Consider the following 24,728-nt stretch of genomic DNA (forward strand, 5'->3'; position numbering starts at 1 on the left):
ACAAATACTTAATATAACACGATTTTACGAAACACTCAATAAATTGGATATTAATTCAATTTAGCAGATACAAATTGACTTGAAGCCTCATAGATAGGACCAACTACGATGGGACTTCTTCAACGAATCGTTGCGTTGACAACGATATTCTTATAATTTCGTACTTAAATCAGATGTGTAGTTTTTAAACAATGAACTTTTTTGATTTAAATAATATTGGTATTTAAGAAAACATTTCCGTTAATCCCTTTTTTGTGCTCGTAACATTCGAAAATCAAAGAAACGTTTTAATTTTATTTTGCTGCTGTTCAATCCATCATTCTTCAAACAGAATGTGACCATTAATAGAGGAAGAGATAGCAATATACATATCTTATTCCATGTCCTGTGGTAAGACAAAGACACGAGATTTTACTTCTCAGAAGGATTCGTTCGCTTGGGCTTGGTTTCATTGGACGAGCGCTAGAAGGAGGGTGGCGCATGCGCGTTCGGCCGACGCCATCTCTAACTACTGTGCGTACTTATTCCTAGAGTGAAATGAATGCTAATTCGTGTTAAAAAGTGTAATTTATCATGTAATTATATCGCTGCCAGTGAGATAAAGTGACACAATATAGTGTTTAGCCTACGCAGTGCAAGCGTAATAAAATCGCGGTCGTAAATTTGCGGAAGTTTCTTAGCTATACCAACGCATATTTTTTGCGGCCGTCTCCGCGAGCACCGCATACATCGGGTTACTTGATGGACCTTTGTCGCCGGACCGGCTAGTGGTAATTTACTGCTTTATTATCAACCGACGCCGCCGTAGAAAGCGTGCTAAACGAGCTAAACGCGTTACGCGCCTATCGGCCGGGCCGAGTTCGATTACGTACGATTGTTGTGGGTCAAAGACTCCGCGGTGTTGGCGCGCGTCTACGACAGTTCTACAGCTCATCGCTTATGTTTCAGATTTAACGCTTCGGTGTTAGTGTTCGCGTGATATGAATTCTGTAAAGCCCGTTTTGCCCCAGCCTGGGGCGCCGGGTGTGCAGACAAGTCCCGCGAAGGCGACTGTCGCCGGCGGCGGATTGGGCGCGGGTGGGAACTTGCCCAATCTGGGAGGCAGTCTCGTCGGGCAAAACCTCACGCAGCCCGCGGCCGTGCCACAGCCGCTGGCGCCGCCAGTTCAGCCCCTCGCACACGCCGCACCTTGCATGGCGCCGGTCTCCGCAAACATGGCGCAGATGGCTCAAAATATGAGTCACCACGGTAACTTATCGCACGTCACTCAAAACTCTGTTCCACCCGTGGTCACCAGTCCCGCCAAGACGCCAACCAGCGCTCCATTAAGTCTCGTCCAAGACAAACCTCCAGCACCAGTCCCATCTCAGCCCTTAGCATTGACACGAACTCCAGAGAAAAAAGAACCTGACTCCACTGTCCCACCAGCACAATCAAATGGCACAGTAGACTCGCCAAAGTCAGCTGCAAATGCTCCCACCGCTTTGAAACCACAAAATCCTGAACCAAGCAAATATATTGATATCGCGAAGACATCACCAAGTACACCAAAGCCTCCTGAGAAACCTTCAAGTACGCCCAGTACTCCTCAAAAGGCTGAACCTGCCAATGCTAACCAAGCGGCTGACCCTGCTCAGCCTAAAGTGGCAACTGCCAATGAGGCACCAGAAAAATCGCCAGCCAAACCAACTGAACCCAAGCCAGCACCAACGGCCGATGTTGCACCATCCCAAAGTGACAGTAAACCTGTTCCAGAATCAGCTAAAGACAGTCCGTGCCCGGAAAAGGCCCCAACTCCACAAAAAGCAGAACAACCAGCTCAACCAGCAGCGGGAAGTGCCAAGGTACAAAATGATGTAAAACCTGAAGAGAAAAAACCAGAGCCAGAGCCTGAAAAGCCGGCAGCAAAACCAGTTGAAGAACCAGCTAAGCCAGAGGAGGCACCTAAAAAGGCTGAAACTCCTAAAAAAGAGGAGAAGCCAGTGGAAACTGCTGAAAAACCTGCGGAAAAGGTTGAAGAGAAAAAGCCCGAGAAACCAGAAGTCAAAACCCCCGCTAAGCCTGAACCGAAGGCTACTCCAAAGTCTACTCTAAAGCTTGCGACAGTTACACCACCCATGAGGAAGAGACGGCATGCCAGCCCGAGCAAGTCCACTGATGGCCCCACTGCAGCTAAGAAGCCTACTGAAGATCCCTCTACACCTGACTCACGATCCAAGAGAAATAGAAAATCGGTAAGATAACACTGTACTCTTTTAGTCTAATTTAAAGAACTTAACCCTTTACCACAGAATATATAATAGTACAAGTACAGAAGGCCCACTGCTTTGATGTTCACGAAATGCCGCCTTTTTAAATACCTACAAAATTCTCACAAAGAAACGAGCCGCACGTGCGCAGCGCCCGACGCTAGGGTTGCATGTGGATTAAAACGTATTAATACTCAAATAAAATGTACTATTATATTCAAGTCTTGGGTACTTTCGAAGTATATATAGGTACAGTACAGTATTTAATTTTCAATTTGTATATATTTTCGAGTCTTGATTATCTTTGGATATATTTAAGTTCCAACATCACAAGCCTTATTGAACTTTTCGGTGGGACTTAATCAATAGTAGATCTGTGCAAGAATGTCCTATGGTATTTATTTTGTTCATGATGTCTATTTAACTAATCATTATTAGACATTCCACACGCGGACATGGCATAGGAACCTTAAAAAAACTCGCGACGTAAAGTAACAATAGAAAGTGCGAACGTGCGTTCCGCGAGAACGCGCGCCACCCCTGATTAGGCCGCGAACTCGCGGCCGCCAGCATGTACTTATAGCGCGGCGATAGAATCGCGGAGTGAGCCGCCCCTGCCTTTACCGCAAATTGTTCCATATTTGGCCGTTATAAATTCTACTGTACTGACAGCTGTTACAGTTCAAATTTGAACAAATATTGCATACGTCACATGCGGTAAAGGATTAAAAGCTTGATAGTAGGACATTGATAGAGGATGTAGGTATATAAAAGTGCATACTGTATACATATCAAAGTCCATACTAATATTATAAATGGGAAAGTGGGTGTGTCTGTTTGTTTTGTCTGTCTTTCACGGCAAACCGGAGCGACGAATTGACGTGATTTTTTAAGTGGAGATAGTTGAAGGGATGAAGAGTGACATAGGCTACTTTTTGTCTCTTTCTAACGCGAGCGAAGCCGCGGGCAAAAGCTAGTATCAAATATATTCATAGTTTCTATGCAACTTGGAAATATTGACAAAAATCTTACACAGAACATAATTAAAAAATAAAATTTACTACAATTTAACCCTTAAATGCATGAATTTTTCTTTTAATGAGATATTAATATATGTGATAGACAACGGTTTTCTGACTCTGGGAAAAATAATAAAAAAAATATTTAATACCGATTTTAATACTAAATCAGTGTTAGAAGTTAAATAGGCCAAAACTTATTTATATAAATATATAATTATTGGTAAGTTTTATTTGTAAAGTTTTACTACTATTAGAAAGGTACACTATTTGTGAAACCCCCATGATAAAATGTTTAAACAAAAACTAATTACTAACTCCGAAAATATCTGCCTAAATCACATACTAAAAATCGCCATCATCCTGTTTTTTTACACTTTTCCGCCATTTCATCTTTATCCTTAAATAATAAATAGTAAATCATTATATTATTTAATTTATTTAATTATTTATTAAATAATAATAAATACTGAATAATAATTAAGCTATAAATGTGATTTTGGATAGCTACATATTGAGCCACAGGCCATCAAATATATGATGCATATATATGTCGCAGGGAAATGGCCAAAACAGAGATTTCATCAAATCTCTAAGGGATTTGATCAAATCACGCAGGATGTCAAAATGGCGAATCCATTTCATCATTTCTCTAGAAAATTTCAGTCATTTGACTAAATCCCTGACTCTGTTTAGTGAGATCACAAAATCGGCCAACAGACACGCCACGTTTTGTCATTTCACTAGATTTGTTTAGGGATTTGATAAAATCTCTGAACCACGACAGTGAGTTGACGAAACGAACTCAAAAAGTCAACTAGTTTTAACATTTCCCTAAACAAATTTAGGGAAATGATAAAGTCTCAACTGGTTATTTGATCAAATGTCTGAACTGGTTTCGTGAAATGACAAAGCCAAGAATCTAATATATCCAATTAGATTTATTAGACTCCTGCCTTTGTCACTTGATTTGATTGAATCCTTAACTAGATTAGTGAAGTAGTAAAATTGAATCCGTTTTTATGAGTTTTTGGTTTTCTATAAATAAGAAAAAAAATAGAATGAGTGAAGAAACAAAGCTAAAAATGTTTCATTTTAAATTATTTTCATATTTATTGAAACATTTTGTCTTTTCATTGAACTTGTTTAGCGAAATGATAAAACTAGTTGACTTTATAAGCTCGTTTCGTCAACTTACTGACGTGGTTTAGGGATTTTATCAAATCCCTAAACAAATCTAGTGAAATGACAAAATGTGGCGTGTCTATTGGTCGATTTTGTGACTTCACTAATCAGAGTCAGGGATTTAGTCAAATGACTGAAATTTTCTAGAGAAATGATAAAATGGATTCGCCATTTTGACATCCTGCGATTCCTGCGTGATTTGATCATCTCCCTTAGTGGATTTTATAAGCAATTAGTTTTTTTGTAGAAATAATGTTTCATAAAGTGGGCAGTCGTTCATACTTCAAAGTTCAAGTTGGACCCCTAATTTGCAACATTCTATGTCCTATGATTTACTACCTTTGCTACCTACATATAATATCTATATATTTTCATTTTATTTGTTTATAAATAAAATCTGAAAACATACATATAATATTATGTAGGTAGGCAAATGGGGCCTTCGGGCCTATATTTATTTCATTTTATTAAATTTTTCATATTTAAAAACCGGCCAAGAGCGTGTCGGGCCACGCTCAGTGTAGGGTTCCGTAGTTTTCCGTATTTTTCTCAAAAACTACTGAACCTATCAAGTTCAAAACAATTTTCCTAGAAAGTCCTTATAAAGTTCTTCTTTTGTGATTTTTTTCATATTTTTTGAACATAGGGTTCAAAAGTTAGAGGGGGGGGGACGCACTTTTTTTCCTTTAGAAGCGAATATTTCCGAAAATATTAATATTATCAAAAAATGATCTTAGTAAACCCTTCTTCATTTTTAAATACCTATCCAACAATATATCACACGTTGGGGTTGGAATGAAAAAAAATATCCGCCCCCACTTTACAAGTACCCTAATAAAACATTTTTTTCCATTTTTTATTTTTGCACTTTGTTGGCGTGATTGATATACATATTGGTACCAAATTTCAGCTTTCTAGTGCTTACGGTTACTGAGATTATCCGCGGACGGACGGACGGACGGACGGACGGACGGACGGACGGACGGACGGACAGACAGACATGGCGAAACTATAAGGGTTCCTAGTTGACTACGGAACCCTAAAAAATCTGAAAACATACATATATTATGTAAGTAGGCAAATGGGTAGTAAATCATAGGATATAGAATGTTGCAAATTAGGGGGTCCAACTTGAAGTATGAATGACTGCCCACTTTATGAAACACATTTCTACAAAAAAACTATTTTGCTTATAAAACCGTTAATCTTGGCCTAAAAAATCCGAAAAAAATATATGTGCAGGTAGCAAATAGGTAGCAAATCATAGTACATTCATTGTTGCAAATTAGGGGGTCCAACCTCGACATACTCAGTTTGGGCAGTCATCCTGACGTCAGAATGACTGCCCACTTTATGGAAGAAATCTCTAAAAATAATACTTTGCTCATAAAATCGTTATTTTTTACCTAAAAAATTTGAAAAAAATATATGTGTAGGTAGCAAATAGGTAGTAAATCATAGTATATACATTGTTGCAAATTAGGGGGTCCAACGCCGACATACTCAGTTTGGGCAGTCATCCTGACGTCAGAATGACTGCCCACATTATTTTTGGAAAATCTCTTTTTTAACTTAGGTAGCAAATATGTCAATATAGGTAGTAAATAGTAGCAAATAGGTAGTAAATGCTGATGGTACTCCAACATCGATCTGCCACTTTGGTCAGTCATTCTGATGCACACCCCTTAGTGATTTGATAAAATCTGTGTTTTGGCCATTTCCCTGCGACATCACCATGTAGTTATCACACATTAATAAAGTAAATATAGATATAAATACATTTGCATAGGTTTAACTTAGAAATATATTTATAAAAAAAAGTCAATAATAGGTGAACAAAAACACTATAAATTACTTAGGCAATATTTAAAAAATTCAAGTAAAAATTTGGCATGGTCATGAGAGCTGATTTGCTGAACAAAATATTGGCCAGCACTAATAACGTAACTAATTGTCATATATGCCAATCTACAACAGCCCCTATAGCACAACTTGCCTTGTCGCGCGCGACTTGAAGTCGCGCTTGATGTATGGACCCGCGTGCGACAAGGCAAGTTATGCTAAAGGGTCAGATATAGATATATAATTTTATAAATCATTAAAACTAGAGATGGGCCGAATATTCGGTAAATATTCGGTATTCGGCATATTCGGCAAGTTTTTCAATGTTCGTATTTCGGCCGAATAATTCGGTTGCATTGCCGAATATTTACCGAATAAACAAAGTAAATAACTAATGAAGATCTTACGTATTCCATTGGATAATAAGCTCATATTTTAGTAGTTTTTAAGGAACTGCTAAAAAGAACGAAACCTATGCGTAAAAATATAAATACAATTGTTTTGTAAAAAAGTTAAAAAAAACCCGTAGGTAGTTTAAGAGCTGAGAAGAGTTCAGAGTTGTTTTATTGTTTTAGTTATCCACTAAATCATAAAAACATAGTTGTAGTATCATGTGTAACCATTATCAATCATTTTTAATGGTTTTAATCTTAACATCCACTTTAAAAATATGGCGTAACCGAATATTCGGCCGAATGTTCGGTTCGGTAAGAGCTGAACCGAATGTTCGGCCGAATATTCGTATTCGGCAAAGTCCATATTCGGCCCATCTCTAATTAAAACATAATGGCCATGCCTAGTGCATAAGATTTTTTTTTAATGATAACTCTTTAGCAAGATGGTTACTAGATATAGGTTTGTCTTAACTGCCTTCCTGTCTAAATACAACAGTTTCAATTACTTTACCTATTTATTTAGATTGAGGTACAAAATGTTTACTATATTATTATAATTTCAGGTGCAACTGTACCAATCTCCAACTCCTGAGATTGCCATGGCAACTAAGCTGTCTGCCTCTGCAGGCAGATCAACCCCAACTAAGCCCAATGATGACAAACTTATTGTGTTCTACAAGTAAGTATCTAATTATAATACCTGGTATGTAGGTGGCTAATGGCTATACTTGAATGGTTTTGGGCTAGTATATCAGTGGCATATGGATCAGCATAATTAAAAAAATATTGGGTACTAAAAGCTTATGTACTCTATAGGTATAAATATGATGATGTCTCCAACTTAAAACAAATGCATTTTTATTCACCTTAATTGACATCAAACTGATAATGATTCAGATAAACACCATTATCATGTAAACAACTACACTATGCTCACTACTGAACTGACTTAACTCGACACTTGCTAGCTTACAAAGCAAATGTTCAAGCTTCAAGGCTTAGGGTCAGTTGCATCAACCACAGTTAACAGACACGTCAAGGTAATGCAGCAGACGTCTATGGAAATTCCCATATAAAAAAAATTACAAACGCTAAATTCGTCAACGGACGGTTTGGTGCAAGCGACCCTTAGACATTTTGTGTAGTTCTGGCATCCTAAGACGTAAAAGGCACGGCTCATAGGAGGCGCCATATAATTACTGCTAAATCCCAAATTAAGACTGCATTATCTCAATTATCTGTCAAGTTGACAGTGTGTGTGATGCAGATAAAGTGCGAAAAGATTTGCCTTCGTATTGTTACGGAAACGTACGACCGTGTCATGTTATTTCAGTCAGTTTCAGTACAAGCAGGGGCGGCTCACTCCGCGATTCTATTGCCGCGCTACAAGTACATGCTGGCGGCCGCGAGTTCGCGGCCTAATCAGGGGTAGCGCGCGTTCTCGCGGAACGCACGTTCGCACTTTCTATTGTTACTTTACGTTGCGAATTTTTTTAAGGTTCATATGCGTTGTCCTCGTGTGGAATGGCTAATAATGTTTACTTAAATAAATATCTTGAATAAAATAAATACCATAGGACATTTTTACACATATCTACTATTGATTAAGACCCCCGGAAAGGTTCAATAAGGCTTGTGATGATGGAACTTAAACAAAAATATATAAATACTATATACATACCTAGAAAGTACCCAAGACCTGAATATAATAGTATAACATTTTATTGAGTATTAATTTGTTTTAATCCATAGGCAACCCTATCGCCGAACGCCGCGCACGTGCGGTTCATTTCTTTGTTAGAATTTTGTAGGCATTTAAAAAGGCGGCATGTCGCGAACATCAAAGTAGTGGGCCTTCTGTACTTGTACTATTATATATTCTGTGGTACAAGATGTACTGACATTGACTGAACTAGCATGACAAATACGAATGTTTCTGGAAAAATACGAAGGAAACCTTTTTCGCACTACATCTGTACACTGTGGAAAAGTCATATTGTATTGGGGCATTTTTAGAATTTGGGACCACCCAATTAGCGTAAGTTGTTAACAAAAATTAACTCACAGTCAGTTTTGTGACGATAATAAAATTGAGCATGAAATTTCAATATAAACATTGTTTTTGTGTTAATTACATAAACTTTAAGCGATAATCTACATTCAGAATGTGAAAAAAGTAAATTTTTAGACAGATTTTATGCTTAATCGTCGTCACAAAACTGACAGTGAGTTAATTTTTGTTAACAATTTTTGCTAATTGGGGGGACCCAAGTTCTGAAAATGCTGATTGTAGCTATGTAAATTTGTTTATATAAGTACCTAATAATCGTTTCTGTATTCTTTTCTCTAACTTTATTTTCTCCTTCACAGAAACGAGTACCTAGCGGTCCGAAACTCCGAAGGCGGTTTCTACGTCTGCCAGGCCACACAGAATGTGTACCGCACCACACGCAAGATCAAAATCCGCTGGTTGTCCCAGGACAAGGCCGCGGACCCGTCTGGGGAGACTTACAAACCCGACTTCTATGACGTCACTGGTAAGTTGACTTGTCACTGAGATGGGCCAAGACAAGACTACAACTACTACTATAACTACACCCTGTTTTTATTGAATTCCGTTAACTTTAAGGGAAGGTTCTTTAGATCAAATACAATTAATTACTCTAAGAAACTAGCGTCTTAACTCTTACGTTTATTGAGTTATTAAAAAAATAGAAATAATTCTGAACACGTGTGTGACAGCCTTTACCACTTCCTACTGTTATTTGTTTTGACACGTGCCGTCAATCACTTGACACTAACTTGAATATTATTCTTAAGTGTCTCTCACACTAATTAATTCATTTATTATGTATAAAAACGATGAAAAGAAATTTTTGGCGAATTTAACTAAAAGTGATATTATACAGGTGGTTCCTGATAACGAACCTAAAGACGTGTCAAATTTAACGGAAAACAAAAAAAAAAACACGGTTTATAAATTTCGAATCCAGCTGTATCAAATTTTTTAAACAGGCGGTAGGTCATTATCCCTAGTTAGGTGCAATATAATGATATGATATTGCAAATGAGGATGGGCAAAGTCACAGGAACTGGTATTATAGAGGTATTATAGAAACCCTTGTCAACGATAGAGTGAAAAAGTAAAGAATCTATATTATGTATATATTATGCCTATACCTACATGTGTTGGTCGTCGCTAATGTCGCTGACCAAGCAATATGCGTTATGTCGCAGTAAACCATTGTGTTACCGCTAAACACGGAAAGTGGCTAGTTCGCCATATAACATAGGGTTCCGTATTTTTGTTTAGTTTTCATGCGTCCTAACGCTTTTTCATATTTTCATCTACTGACCTATCACGGACATGTTTAACGCAATTCGCATGTCTTAAGATTCATTTCTTGTTTTTCACCTTAGTGATTTATCTTCGAAATTAAGTGTCGCGATACATAGATTATGTAATATACCTACCCCAACTGTAATATGTGCGTGTTTAATACATGGCTTTCGTTCCCACCGCCGTGTATCGCCAGTTTTGATTAGGTACTCGTTATGTCGTAAAAAATGCAGCACGCAATCCTATCAATGTGCCACGCAGAGAGAGTCGTGCTACATATGACTGCATACAATTAAGTCTTAATTAGAATACCCATAATCTAATTTGCTTTTGAAAACTGAAATAAATATCATACACCAAAAAAAAAGCGAACGAATCCACTAGTGGCCGAGATGGGTGTCGAGTCTGGGTCTTCAGCTTACATCGCTTAGGTCATTATCACTAAACCATCCGGCCGCCTAGAAAAAGCGACTAAGTCCACTGGTGGCCCCTTAGCCAGGAATCGAACCCGAGCCTTTAGCTTACGCGGCCAGTTGCTTTTCTTCAGACTGGATCTCTAGTATACAGTTATACACCCTGTTTTTACTGAATTCCGTTAATTTTAAGGGATGGTTCTTTAGATCAAATACAATTATTTTTTCTAAGAAACTAGCGTCTTAACTCTTACGGTTATCGAGTTATTAAAAATTGGTTGTCTGTAAAGTCGGTTTACGGACGGTAGTTTAACGTGATAACGTCAAACATTACAGTAGTATAGACAGGGGCGGTCAGAGTATAGCAAAAGGGGCCCGATTCTGGGACTTTTTTCACGTTTTTTTGTTCTTATTTGAAAGAATGCATTAAAATAAGCATCTTTTATAAATTAAAGTTTTTTTAAAAACCTACTAATTTAGGAGTTAGAGTGGTGCAAAGTTGCAAAATTTTCCCGTAGCATTACTAAGGCGCCAGAGACAGAAAGCGATATCGACGGAGCCCCGCTTACGCGCAGCAGCTATTCTGTGCAGCTGCAGTTTGGCCTTCGGCCGTTTGAAGATACCTAACGAACCTAACCTATACCTATATAAAAGTCGTCATTATGTATCCTAGACCGTTTGCGAGACACGTGTTAATTTTATTAAAGTGCTAGTGCCATTTACTAATCTTAGAACAATGGAAAAAAAAAAGTTTATATAACAAAACATCCTTATTTAAACGTGTTCTATATGATTTATCACTATTAATATAGGTTATATTGGTAGCCTGTGTGGTGACGGGTTAAGAATTTCACCACCCCCTTTCTTCCCGTGGGTGTCGTAGAAGGCGACTACGGGATTTGGGTTAAATTGTGGCGTAGGCGAGAGGCTGGCAACCTGTCACTGCAATGCCACAGTTTCGTTTTCTTTCAACCCCTTATTTTGCCAAGAGTGGCACTGAAGCTTTAGTAGTTTCATGTGCTCTGCCTACCCCTTTACAGGATACAGGCGTGATTGTATGTATGTATGTATATTGGTAAAAAAAAATCATCGTAAATTTTCTAAGTCTCTGGCGCCTTAGTAAATACTATGGGAAAATTCGCAACTTCGTACTGCTCTAACTCCTAAATAAGTAGGTTTTTCAAGCAACTTCATTCTATAAAAGATGCTTATTTTAATGCAATCTTTCATGTTTTTAAATTACAAACACTCAAAAATAATAAATGAAAAAAAAAAGAAAGAAGAAAGTCCTAAAATCGCTTATACCCCAACCGTCCATGTCCATACACAAACCACTTGCTCTTGCTTGGTGGCCTTGAGGAACGGGACAATGACGTCATCTTTTTCGTGCATGCAGCCCGTAGTAACGAGTTATTAGACGTTATCACGTCAAAAAATAAAAATAATTACTGAACATGTGTGTGACAGCCTTTACCACTTCCCAATGTTATTTGTTTTGACATGTGCTGTCAATCACTTCAATCACTTGACATTGACTTGAATATTATTCTTAAAGATCTCTCACACTAACTAATTCATTTATTATGTATGAACACGATGAAAAAAAAAACTGTTTGCAAATTTAACTAAAAGTGATATACAGGGTCAGGGTGGTTCCTGATAATGAACCTAACAACGTGTCGAATTTAAAGGAATAAAAAAAACACGGTGTAGGTAGTTAGGTACTATAGTTTTTCAGTACAAGTTTTAAACCAGTTTTCTTTCAGACATGGAGTGCGTCCTAACAACGTTGTCCCTGGCGCGAGCGCCGGGCGGCGGCGGCGCGCAGATTCTGAAGCCCGCCGAGCAAGCTCGGGCTCGCTCTATACTCGAGCGCGCGCTGCAGGCCGAGCAGGGCGACGCCAAGCCTGCCGTCACTGAAGAACACCCGGACGGCTGTGAGTACTGACCTGACAATGGACTGCTACTGGAAAACTGAGGTGGTCAATTGTTGCGTTCATCCAGTCCATTTTCTGGTGGAGTTGGAACAGGTTTCTGTCCTGGTGGCATCCACATACAGTCCTCCGCGGATCCTGAGGTCGGTCGAGCGAGCTCAGGCTCGTTCTATACTCGAGCGCGCACTGCAGGCCGAGCAGGGAGACGTCAAGCGTGCCGTCACCGAAAAGCATCCGGATGGCTGTGAGTACTGACAGTACCCCAACTTGTAAAAAATATAGAAGTAGTGTAGGGACACGTACGGGAAAACAGGCGGGTGTTCACTTATTGCGTTCATCCAGCCCATTCTCTGCTGGAATTGCAGCTGGTTACTGTCTTGGCGGTTTTCTCACTATTCTCTTCAGATCATCGAGCTAGCCAAACAAAATGAGGTTCGATTAATTTTTCGAGCGGGCGCTGCATGTCGAACATGGCGACGCGAAGCTGACAGTCACTAAAGAGAATCCGGACGGCAGTGAGTACGCAAGAATGAAGACATGACACCTTCTTCTTCTTCTTCGTCGAAACCTCATGACTGAGGGTCGTGACCACCATAAGTCGCTGTACGTTGCAGACGTTGCAGTGCTCTCCACTCAGGCCGATCTTTTGCCTTCCTAAAGGATCCCTGGAGCCCAACGCGCGTGACCTTCTTTATTGTGTTGAACCAGCGCGTGGGTAATCCGGCTCTTTTACGATGGCCCTCCACTGGTCCGACGATCAACGCCTTCTCAAGGCTGTCAGGATCTCGTCTGGCCAAATGGCCAAAGAAGCCTATAATTCTCTCCCGGCAGATAGCAGAGAGGCGAGTCTTGACATTGAGCTCTTGTAGAATAGATACGTTAGTGCGACGTGCTGTCCAAGAAATTCCCAACATTTTACGCCAACACCACATTTCGAACGCATCTATCCTGGCCACCGTTTGCTCTTTTAATGTCCAAGTTTCCGCTGCATAGAGAAAGATGGAGAAAACTAGTGTGCGCATGAGGCGTACTTTTGTACTGCGTTTGATATTGCGGTTCCTCCATATTTTCTCCAGACGCTTAACAGCTGATTTGGCCATTTGTCCTCGCCTTACAACTTCCCTGTCGCAGTCTCCATTGTTGCAGATTAGTGATCCAAGGTAGACAAATTCTTGCACAGTATCCAGGTCACGCAGCTCATTAGTTCTATCCATTTTACCACCTCGGTCCACAAACATCAATTTGGTCTTGCTACGGTTGATGAGAAGCCCGTACTCAGCGCTTATCAGTTCAATCCTGTGCAGTAGTTCGGAGAGTTCCGCTTCGCTAGCTCCAACAATCGTGGTATCGTCAGCAAATCGCAGATTGTTGATTAGATGGCCACCAATCTTTATCCCTCCGGTCCAACCATCCAGCACACGGCGCATGATGTGTTCACCAACCAGGTTGAAAAGCTGGGGAGATAGTATACAGCCTTGTCGGACTCCTCTCTCCGGTTTTAAAGGTGCCGTTACTGCGTCTTCTATGCGAACTTTTGAGCTGCCGTCCAAATACAGGTTCTGCACAAGGAACACCAGGTGTTCGGGTATACCCATCTCCTTCATCACCTCGAACATTTTAGACCAGCTTATGCAGTCAAACGCCTTTGCGTAGTCGATAAAGCAGAAAGCTACCGGTACAAAAAATTCTCTGCATTTCTCTATGAGCTGCCGTATGTTAAGTATTTGCTCTCGTGTACCTTTGCATTTTACAAACCCAGCTTGTTCCTTCGCAATTTGTCCTTTAATGAAATGCTCCAGTCTCCTGTTAATGATATGCAACAGAATTTTACCCGCATGCGAAACGAGAGAAATAGTCCGGTAATTTTCGCATTTCAAGGTGGATCCTTTCTTATGTAAGGGGATTATGGTCGACTCAACCCAATCATCTGGCCAGCTGCCTGTCCTCCAGACCTTTTGACAAATGCTGAGCACTATTCTGTTGCCGTCCGGACCTAGACGCTTGAGCAATTGTGCGGTAAGCCCATCACCACCACAAGCCTTCAGTTTGAGCTTAGCTATTGCGGTTTCTACTTCGCTAAGCAAAATATCAGGCTCTCTATCTCCGTAATCAAGCCTAATATACGCAGACTCTTCATCGCTCGCACTGTAGAGCTCCTGGCAGTAGTCCCTCCACCTTGCTAGTACTCGGTCCTGGTCTAGGATCGGGATTCCCTTGTCATCACTAATAGACCATGACCTGGGTTTATGCTCTTTGGCAAGTACTTTAACCCTCTGGAACATGTCCCTAGCATGAGCTCCCCTGGCAAACTTTTCTATGTCGTCACACATGGAGTCTATGAACTGGTTTCTGTCATTTCTACATTGTCGTTGAACCAGAGTGTTAAGTTGTGAATACTCTGACACCTACGAGATAACATGTAGGTCGTCACTTGTTGCGCTCAACGAGCCCATTCCCTGATGCAGTTTAGCAAGTTACAGTAGCCGCTCCATTCCGAAATCTTGTTTCCCTGCAGCCGGCGTACCATGCTTCCAATTTTATCACTTATCCACGTGGATAAGACATCTGTCACTCTCACACTGACATACTTGCCAAAGCGTGACAGAAGTCTTATCCACGTGGATAAGTGATAAAATTAGAAGCATGATACGCCGGCAGGACAAATAAGTTCGACGTATTTTAAACGTGCTCGTGCAACAGTACCTGTTCAAGATTGTTGTTTACTGAGTAATACTTATCTCATAACATAAGGATATTTTTGGACGAATGTTTGAAATTTATACTTATGTTTTTATAAAATTATTGTCAATACACAGAAAAACATTGTTTGGGTCAAAGTTGTCCTAATTATTCGCCCTTACATCATATGAGCCAAACTAACACTAACTTCATCCAACAGTGGACCTATCTCTGTACACGGACGAATCGCAGCTGGACAAAAAGTCGCGCAAGCGCAGCGCGTCCAAGTCGTCCCCCCGCAAGCCCTCCCCCCGCAAGTCGTCTCCGCGCCAAGCCGATACACAAGTGAGTATTCGCTGACTTCGTCATGTGTGTACTAACCTTTATGGAGCCAATGTGTACGGACAATTGAAGCACAGATACAGTGAGAATCAGACTTATTCTGATGGCGACTTATAGTCTGGCAAACACAAGGTCCTTTAGTGAGAGCTAGAAAAAAATTACACAACCCTTTTGGCTTCTAGCACTAATGTAAAACAGTATGTTTATCTCTGTCTGTATCTCTATCTACTAAGTCAAGTCTGTCAAGTTCGAGTGTTTGATCAGGCTGGCAAGCATGGTCGCGATAGGCCCGATACACTAGTGTGCTAGGCCCGCAGGGAATATATGATTTCATGAAGTTCTATTTTAGACTTCACTAAATGATTTAGGGTTTAACTTATTATTAATTGACCTGTTGCACATTCTAATTAAAATTTCTGTACATATTAACAGTTCCGTTAGCATTGGCTCCTGGGATGTTAATTAATACACTAACAACAACACAATTAACTGGCATTTATGTACCTTACCTCTATTATTAAGGTATACAATAGCTCAGTTAATTGTAATTAAATTGGCTCAAAATCATTAACACGTTTGAGGCTTGACTTAACTCGTCATTTTTGATACTCTACTCATCAGGGTTTGTAATCATTGTTCATTGGTATTTTTTGCATAAAGGGTAGTTGTCTGTTGTATTGTGGTTGTGTTGTTAAATAATTGTGTTATTCCTGAAATATGTTAGTGCCGTGGACGATAAAGTAGGAACTAGGAAGTCGAAATCGGTATTTTGGTAAGGCAAATCTCGACTGGGGGCAATTGTAACGAGTTCTAATCCACTGATTTTTATAAGCCATTATTATTCAAATATTGAGTTCTGTCATATCCACTAGATCACACGTATCTACTTAGCGTGTCAAATGAACTCAGTGAAATCCATATTGTCCGTCTTTAATCGCAGCTTGCAGCTTTCGTGCGTCAGATTTTGTAAGTTGAAGTCAACAAAAACATTTAAAATGCCTCGTTACGTGATATTTAATTACAACAACACAAAAATTATGAACACTCAGAGGCAACATAAAAAACACAGGCAAAACAACTTCAGTAAAAATCTGACACGCTCGGACCCATACAAATAGATGAACTTGTTTCTTCTATCTAGTTCTGTGGAAAAAATGGACCAGTTACATTTGCCCCCCAGTCGAGATTTGCCCTGTTGTACCTTAGTTAGATTTTGGGATGGATATAAATAAGTAAAAGTGTTCATACAAAGTCCACCTCTTACTGTTATGTCTTAGTTATTTCGAGTAAGCATTTTTAAAATCTGCGTGGAAAGAGGTGTGTTACTCTGCACAGACTCTACAGTCTATAGTGTTACATGATGAGGTCAAATGTAATCTTTTTTAAAAACTGTATTAAATATCATATACACCAAAGAAAAAGATCAAATCCCCTGGTGCCGAAGCCGGAATCGAACCGGGCCTTCAGCTTACGCGAACAGTTTGATCATCTTCAGACTGGGTTATAGTATATCCGAGGTATCCTAAACATGGTGTACGGAATTCCAAGTGACCTAGAAAACATAAGTACAACAGTAAGGGGACTCACTAAGAGACTGACCTCACCTTCAGTCAAGGATAAACACAGATCCTGTATTGATACTTATTTATTTATACTATAGTTTTGGTAGAGGTTCATTGATTTAGTACTAAAGCGTCCACGGAACAAACCTATTTCTTGCAAAGTACGAATTGCAAAAACTGCTGTAAATATTTGAAAGTATACCTACTAGCCAACTACCCCGCCGCCCATAACATCAATTTCCCTTCCAGAAGGAAGTACCGACGCCAGTTAAAAAGGCGCGTACCACACCAAAGCGCAGTCCCAAGCGCAAATCGAAAGCGACTCCGCAAAAACAAACCAAACGAAAATCGGCAGGTACCACGCCCATAGTGGCGACGGCAAGCAAGGTAGGCATAGTACAACGGATATATAGAAATGTACGTATCCGCAATCATCAGCATATACATTCATGTCCGAGAGTGAGTAAGAGGTGTGGTTTATGGATGCATGTGCCGTCTCTTTCTCGCGTCCGCGGGATAGCGACACGTCTGGCTTCCATTTGAGTTATTACTGGTTTCTGTGACTCTGTTTGAAGTGGGGTTTGAAAATAGGTGTAACTTGGAAGTTTTCACACAGCTGGGAGCTAGGAATTAATCTTAGTGCCGATATATCTACTTTTTCCAGAGATTGAAACAATATTAAAAAGAAAACGGGAGCGTTATTTCATTCGAATCACTAGGTTTTTAGAAACCATATTAATAATACGATTTTCAATTTTTTTTGTTGATTACAGTTTTGATCAAAAATCATGTTGCAATTAATTACTTTACGATAAAAATAAGTATTGCAAATGCAATAAGCAGTCATCATTTTAGCAAAGAGATGTTAGTAAACGTTAAAACGTTAATCAATATGTTCTATAGGAGAGTTACAGAAACCGGTATTTTAATGTAAATAATGTTTAACAAAAGCAGATAAAGGCACTGATTTGTATTGAAATAGATGAATTTATTTTCCTTTACGATATTTTTTACTGAAGAATTAGTCATAGATTTCTTTGAATTTTCCGAAGTGCATGCTATGATGGTTATGCAAGTAATTGAAAATATGCCAATGTATTTATATAATTTCAGTGTTACTACTCAGCATTATTTTTGGGTCGAGGTATAAATTATGTTCTTTATTCATTGCCATTCCACAAAAATCATTACATTATGAAATAACTTACTATACGTATAAATATTGAACATGTATTCATGACGGCAAGAGACGAAACATGGTGGTAAAATGACAAATAATTTATAACAATATTATATTTATCTAAAAAACAAAGTTCATGTAGGGCCTGAATGTATTAAAGATAGAAGTTGTAGTAATGCATTGGAGATATAAATTCTTTATGAGATGATAAATGTCTTAAACCAGATGGACCCTAATAATTAATTCCTAATGAAATTATTATCAGCTTACGCGGCTAACGTCTTTACCACTAGACCACACGCCCGCCGTAATATATTCAATAAAATAATTTAATAAAATAATTTGATTTGTTCCCTAGTTGTATGCTTGAAATAGTTTGGAAAAATAATTCAAATAGATTTTGAAGGAGTTTATTTTTATTTCTTCCTCTAACATGCCAATAAAGAGTAAGATATTGGGCTGGAGTAAATTGACGTGCTTTTAGCGAAGTACAATACAAGGAGTAAGTAACAAAAATTGTGCAGATCCGATTAAGATTACATTCGGTACCGATGTGATATTGACTAACTAGGAAAAAAAAGACGTATTGTTTGAATAAATTGCTATTCCTACAAAAGGCGAACATTACAACATAATATGACCCCTTAAATTCATACCTAACACTTTTGATACACCCTGTATAATGCATAAGGCACCTCTCACCTGTCCGCTCGACGGCGAAGCGATTAGTAATTCAGCAAATCGTCCGTTTTTAGAGCTCGTTTTCCTTTAGAAAATGCAAGCTTTTTAATACAAATTTGATGGGCCTTAAATAATAAATGGTCAAACGAGATCTTGATCTTTAAGTCTTGTAAAAATAGTATTAAATATTGTTTTATATATTTCTTTGAATTTTATGCTAGGAATAGTTTTTTCTATATTTCTTTGAAGACCTAAGAATAGTTTTTATATATCTTATATTCAACGAAATGCTATTACCCCACAAAAAGAAAATTTCTCAGCAAGCCTACTTCTTATATGTTTTCTTGGGCATATTTTTCTACCAAATGCCAAAATACATTTTGGTGGATTAATTTTTTTTTATATAGGTATTATAACTTTTGTGGATTTTTTATTTGGAAACGAGTCAAAATCGACTTATTTTATAAATAACAATTGAAAATGTTTGCTACACTGTGTTCATTATTACATTACAACTAATGAGTACTACACATGTTAATACTAACGAGCGATTTTTGGTTTCCGATGGAAGCTATATTCCGCGTCGATAGGTTTCGGAGACCCTTGGCCCACCTCAAGTAGCTTGCTAATAGAACATTTTCTAACGTGGGGTCGTAGCTACGAAACTATTTTTATCATAATTACTTCATTCACTCTCACTCATCATTGCTTGCTTGTTGTGTTTTTCTACATTTATAAAAAATCTTTTTTTTTCTGATGTTTTGCCTTTCCTTTTATATTTTGCTGTTTTATAGAATTTTCCTATATACAGCATGTTTGTACTGCATGGAAAGTCTAAATGAGATATATTATATTCTTAAGGAAATTTTAATGAAGCCAAATTCATTTCTTCGAAATTGAAAATTTGATAACCTTTATTATTACATTAAAAATATTTCGTTATCCATTTATATTTGCTTAGATTTTATTAAAATTAGTTATTAAAAGCTAGAAGCTATGTAATTATAGAAGAATATACCTATCTAGTCTTTACTAAAACAACCGGTCCCCCTAAGAATTTTCATGTATTTTCAGCAAGTATTGAACATATTAACTTTTTCAGACGGCCACAGCAGTAACGGAAAAGGCAAAGGCTAATAAGACGCCGAAAAGGACGCCAGTCAAACAGAAGGAGACGCCACCACCGGCCACGCCCACGCGGGGAAGACGGTCAACTGTGAAAGGTAAAGATAATGTAATACATGTTCAATCTAGACCGGAAAAGGCAAAGACGACTAAAAGGACGCCGGTTAAACAAGGAAACGCCAACGCGAGGGAGAGTCTGGTCAACTGTGAAAGGTAAAGATAATGTAATACATGTTCAATCTAGACCGGAAAAGGCAAAGACGACGAAAAGGACGCTGGTCAAACAAGGAAACGCCAACGCGAGGGAGAATCTATGAACTGTGAAATGTAAAGAAAATATAATACATGTACATAGACCGGAAAAGACAAAAAATACGACGAAAAGGACGCCGGTCAAACAAGGAAACGCCAACGCGGGAAAGGCGAACAACTGTGAAAGGTAAAGAGATACTGTTAAGAACGTATTACAATACGTTCAGTCTTGACAGGAAGTCTCGTAAAAGGACACCAGTCAAACAGAAGGAGACGCCACCACCGGCCACGCCGACGCGCGGAAGACGTTCAACTGTGAAAGGTAAAGATAATGTAATACATGTTCAATTTAGACCGGAAAAGGCAAAGACGACAAAAAGGACGCCGGTCAAACAAGGAAACGCCATATCCGGCTATGCACACGCGGGGAAAACGGTCAATTGTGAAAGGTAAATATATTATAATATGTACATAAATATTCTGAACATATTCTCTTTTGACCGGAAACGGACGCCAGTGAAATAGAAGGAGACGCCACCACCGGCCAAGCCCACGCGGGGTGGACGGTCAACTGTGAAAGGTAAAGATCTTGTAATACATGTTCAGTCTAAGGGCCAGTTGCATCAACCACATTTGACAGACACATCATCGTCACGCAGCAGATGTCTATGGAACTTCTCATACAATAAAATTTAACGGACGCTTTAACGGTAACAGACGGTTTGATGCAACCGGCCCTAAACCGGAAAAATAACGGTGAAAAGGACGCCAGTCAAATAACTGGAGACGCTGCTGACGTGCGGGAGACGGTCAACTGTGACAAGTAAAGTTAATGTAATACATGATCAGTCTTGACGGGAAAGCGCGCCGAAAAGGACGCCGGTAAAACAGGAGGAAACGCCGACATGGTGAAGGGAAAGTAAAAGCGAAAAGGACGCCAATCAAACAGAAGGCGACGCCTAAAACCTTAGTAAGAGAAGAGAACAAGATATATACCAGCTACAGACTCTCTGGTCCTAATCTGGTGGCATGATAGATATGATCCTGGTGTAACCTTGCAATGCAGTCTTCAGAAATGTGTCCGGTATTTTCATAACGCTCGTAAAGTAACTAAATTTAAAACACAAAAGCCATATAGAACCGTTTTTGGTTTTTTTTTTGACGACCGGTCTGGCCTAGCGGGTAGTGACTCTGCCTGCTAAGCCGCGGTCCCGGGTTCGAATCCCGGTAAGGGCGTTTATTTGTGTGATGAGCCAGATATTTGTTCCTGAGTCATGGATGTTTTCTATGTTTATATAAGTATTTGTATATTATATATATCGTTGTCTGAGTACCCACAATACAAGCCTTCTTGAGCTTACCGTGGGACTCAGTCAATCTGTGTAAGAATGTCCTATAATATTTATTTATTTTATTTATTTATTTATTTTAATATACATACATACATACAATCACGCCTATATCCCATAAAGGGGTTTGCAGATCACATGAAACTACTCAAGTTTCAGTGCCACTCTTGGCAAAAGGGGTTGAAAGAAAACGAAACTGTGACATTGCAGTGACAGATTGTGGCGTAGGCGAGTGCTACGCCACAATTTAACCCATGTCCCATAGTCGACTTCTACGACACCCACGGGAAGAAAAGGGGTGGTGAAATTCTCAGCCCGTCACCACACGGCAGACTACTACTTACTTACTTTTATATAATGTTTAATAAAGGAGACCGGCTTAATGCTCGTGTTTCTAATTGCAACCTTTTCCCACAGACACCAAACCGTCCCCGATCGTGCCCACGCCCTCAACGTCGACTGGTAAGACCACGCGCACGCCGCGGAAGCCCCCGCGAAGAAATAATACGAGACACGCCACGGCGCCACACTGCGCGTGACCGCACGCCGAGCGCGGTGAGGGACTCTAGTGAATATCAAAACCGCTCTTACAGGCTCAATTTTAATAAAGAATAAGAAATTAAAACATAATCTGTAAAGTAAGGGTTCCCCCACACCTATCGACGCGGAATAAGTTTAAAGCAAAAATCGCTCGTTTGTCGTTAGGGCCCCCCCATCTAGCGTCTCGCGAGCGTAGCGTCGGGCCAAATGTATGGAAAAAGACGCCGCGTCAGGCTTTGCCCTTAGTATGAAGACACTTTCGCGTCATTGTCACTGAACGCATGCGTACGCATGTTCGTACTAACGAGCGATTTTTGATCGGCGAAAAACGTTTCGGCGTCGATATGTTTAGACCCTAAATCAATGGTGATTTAATATCAACCTCCTAATCTGTAACATGTTCTAGAAAACTGTTCTTATTTGGCCACATTACGTTATCTGTTTGTTTCGGAGGTTTTGTAAATTAGTATGAAGAACAAACACATCGGCCAGACTTAACACATCTACTGCCAGCGCGAGCTTCGCCTAGTTGATATAGAACGATATTAAATTCTCAGCACAAAGCAGACAAACCACTTTGTTGCCAAAAGCCTCTACAGAGTCCGCTAGGCAGTGAATGTGTTGACCAAATATGTCGCAACAAACAGTTAGGTTAAGTTGATATGTATTCTTATTGTATTTGTTTTAAAAGTGAATAGCGGTTTTCATCGTCACAGAAGACTCACTGTAGTTGTCAATTTCTCTACTTTTCTCGTTTTAATGCAACCATTGAAACCAGTCGAGTAGACAAATGTTATCAAACGTATCGTCCTCGTGGTAAGGTCGTAACTTTGTGTCTTAGAAGATATTTATTTTTACAACATGGACTTGCATAATAATGTTTTACATTTTATATTGATTTTTATTGTATCTGAACTTCGGTTGACATGCATTTTGACAGATGTTTTAATCATGTTCCAAATTGGAATACTATTTCTAATGTCTTTTTAAATGTTCTCTTGTTTTGTACTTATAGGTGTAAGGAAACCCAATCCAAGTGTTAGATGTGCACCTGATATCATGTCGTCATTGCAAATTATAAATGTAATAATAACACTGTCAAAATGCCAGTCTGTGAACATTGATTTAGTCATAAACTGTATATGTAATTCAAAGGAGGAAAGCTAAGCAGTTCAGTAATTTCTTGGCTCAAGAGACTCTGTCTTGCACCTATCTAAAAGGGGATGGATGGAAACACAAAAAATAACGCCCTCTATGTGCATATTTATGAAATATTTTATTTTATTGACACTGATGAAGTACAGTAATTATGAAGCACAAGAATGATCAGGAATATTGTTATACTATAGGAAAATGCTGAGTGAAGGTAAATTATAATTATGTAATTTCTTTTATACACTGTTGTGTATCATTGATCAGTTATTGGTCAGGGGCCTATACTAGTGTAAATGCCCGCTAAAGGTTAGGACTCGTGTCAACGAAAGGCCACGTTATTTCTTTTAAATAAGTGATCTACTGTAAGAATAATGTTTCATTGTAATAATAAAATGTGGGATATCAAGAATTCACTATAATTTTGTCATACTAACTTTTACTAATGTATCTGTAACAATTTTAGTATTCACTGTAAATATTTACGATTAACATGAATGTTAACAGTCTAATTTTAATCTTCTGGATCCAATGCTGGAGGCGGTTTGTCTCCTCTAGCTATAGGCAATAGAATTAAAGGTTTTTTTATAAGACTAGGATAAAATTTGAAATTTTGCTAGAGTATTGAAGTTAGGATATGGTACTCTATAATTTCGAAGTTTGTATAAAATCAGTACAAAGAATTAAAAAGTAATCAGAATGTTTAGTGACACATTTGATTTCAAATAAGAATATATTTTGATACTATTGGTTTACTTTTATCATAATGTGCTATCGTGAATTGAGGGTACTTGTTTTAACTGCGATGAGACCCAAAGGAAATGGATTCCAAGAATTAAGGTTTCTCATAGTGGCTGGCAGATCCTCACGTCGAGTAAATGTGTATCTGTTTGGACCAAGCATAATATCGCGCATGAATAAATTACATTGAAATCATTGAATCAATGTACAGTTGAATACTAAATGTTATGCCACTGCCCATTTCGAAACTTCTTCTATTGTAAAAATAGATAATTTAATCTATTTTTACTTTTATACAATTTAGTTTTAATGAATCCCGATTTTGTTACATCACGTCTGAGTTGATGACTTGAGGTTGTTTTGCCGGCGGGCGCGCCGCACTGCATTTTGTTGAATGTTTCCATAAGTCTTATGTTGTTATTAAACGTCAGACCCGAGTTAAGGGCGTGCGAGTGTGTGTGTTAGAAAAATTAAGTACCTAAATTTTAGATGGTATTTCTAAATAGGTTAATTAAAAAGAGGATTAAGCTTAGGGTATAAATTTGTGTGTGAATTTTCTGTTTATAACGTACCAAGTGGGAAATGTTTGCACCAGTCCTCTGGTACAATAGTTGTAAACATATTTTAGCGTTTTATACAAAAATATATCAGTTTGAGAGTACTATTGTAACAGAAAGTCCACAAATTACAAAATTTATATGCAATTCAGAATTAAATATAATAATTTAAGAGACAGAAGTGTTTTAAT

General features: G+C 38.8%; 1 protein-coding gene across 7 annotated transcripts; it reads left to right on the forward strand.

Moving 5' to 3' along the window:
* The first annotated feature begins 286 nt into the window (after positions 1 to 286).
* LOC125229341 (proteoglycan 4-like) lies at positions 287 to 24,715 on the forward strand. 7 transcript variants are annotated; one of them, XM_048134155.1, is made up of 9 exons: positions 287 to 513; positions 1,011 to 2,234; positions 7,254 to 7,369; positions 9,061 to 9,227; positions 12,210 to 12,380; positions 15,277 to 15,401; positions 17,210 to 17,377; positions 19,924 to 20,044; positions 21,965 to 24,715. In XM_048134155.1, the coding sequence occupies exons 1-9, from the start codon at positions 481 to 483 to the stop codon at positions 22,084 to 22,086; spliced, it is 2,247 nt and encodes a 748-aa protein (XP_047990112.1). In that variant the 5' UTR covers positions 287 to 480; the 3' UTR covers positions 22,087 to 24,715. The 7 variants fall into 7 exon arrangements, with proteins under 7 accessions (XP_047990112.1, XP_047990117.1, XP_047990115.1 ...); XM_048134158.1 differs by having other exon boundaries at positions 293 to 513; positions 17,210 to 17,347; XM_048134157.1 differs by having other exon boundaries at positions 426 to 513; positions 949 to 2,234.
* The last annotated feature ends 13 nt before the right edge of the window (positions 24,716 to 24,728 follow it).

Source organism: Leguminivora glycinivorella, chromosome 9 (genome assembly GCF_023078275.1).
Source record: "Leguminivora glycinivorella isolate SPB_JAAS2020 chromosome 9, LegGlyc_1.1, whole genome shotgun sequence".
Taxonomy (NCBI): Eukaryota; Metazoa; Arthropoda; class Insecta; order Lepidoptera; family Tortricidae; genus Leguminivora; species Leguminivora glycinivorella.

What these genes read in the sequence shown, in the direction of transcription:
- LOC125229341 (XM_048134155.1), top strand. Translation starts at nt 481, where the DNA reads ATGCGCGTTCGGCCGACGCCATCTCTAACTACT. An exon ending in AAACTTATTGTGTTCTACAA is followed by an intron (nt 7,370 to 9,060) that starts GTAAGTATCTAA and finishes TCTCCTTCACAG; the next exon opens with AAACGAGTACCTAGCGGTCC. An exon ending in AAGACGGTCAACTGTGAAAG is followed by an intron (nt 20,045 to 21,964) that starts GTAAAGATAATG and finishes CTTTTCCCACAG; the next exon opens with ACACCAAACCGTCCCCGATC.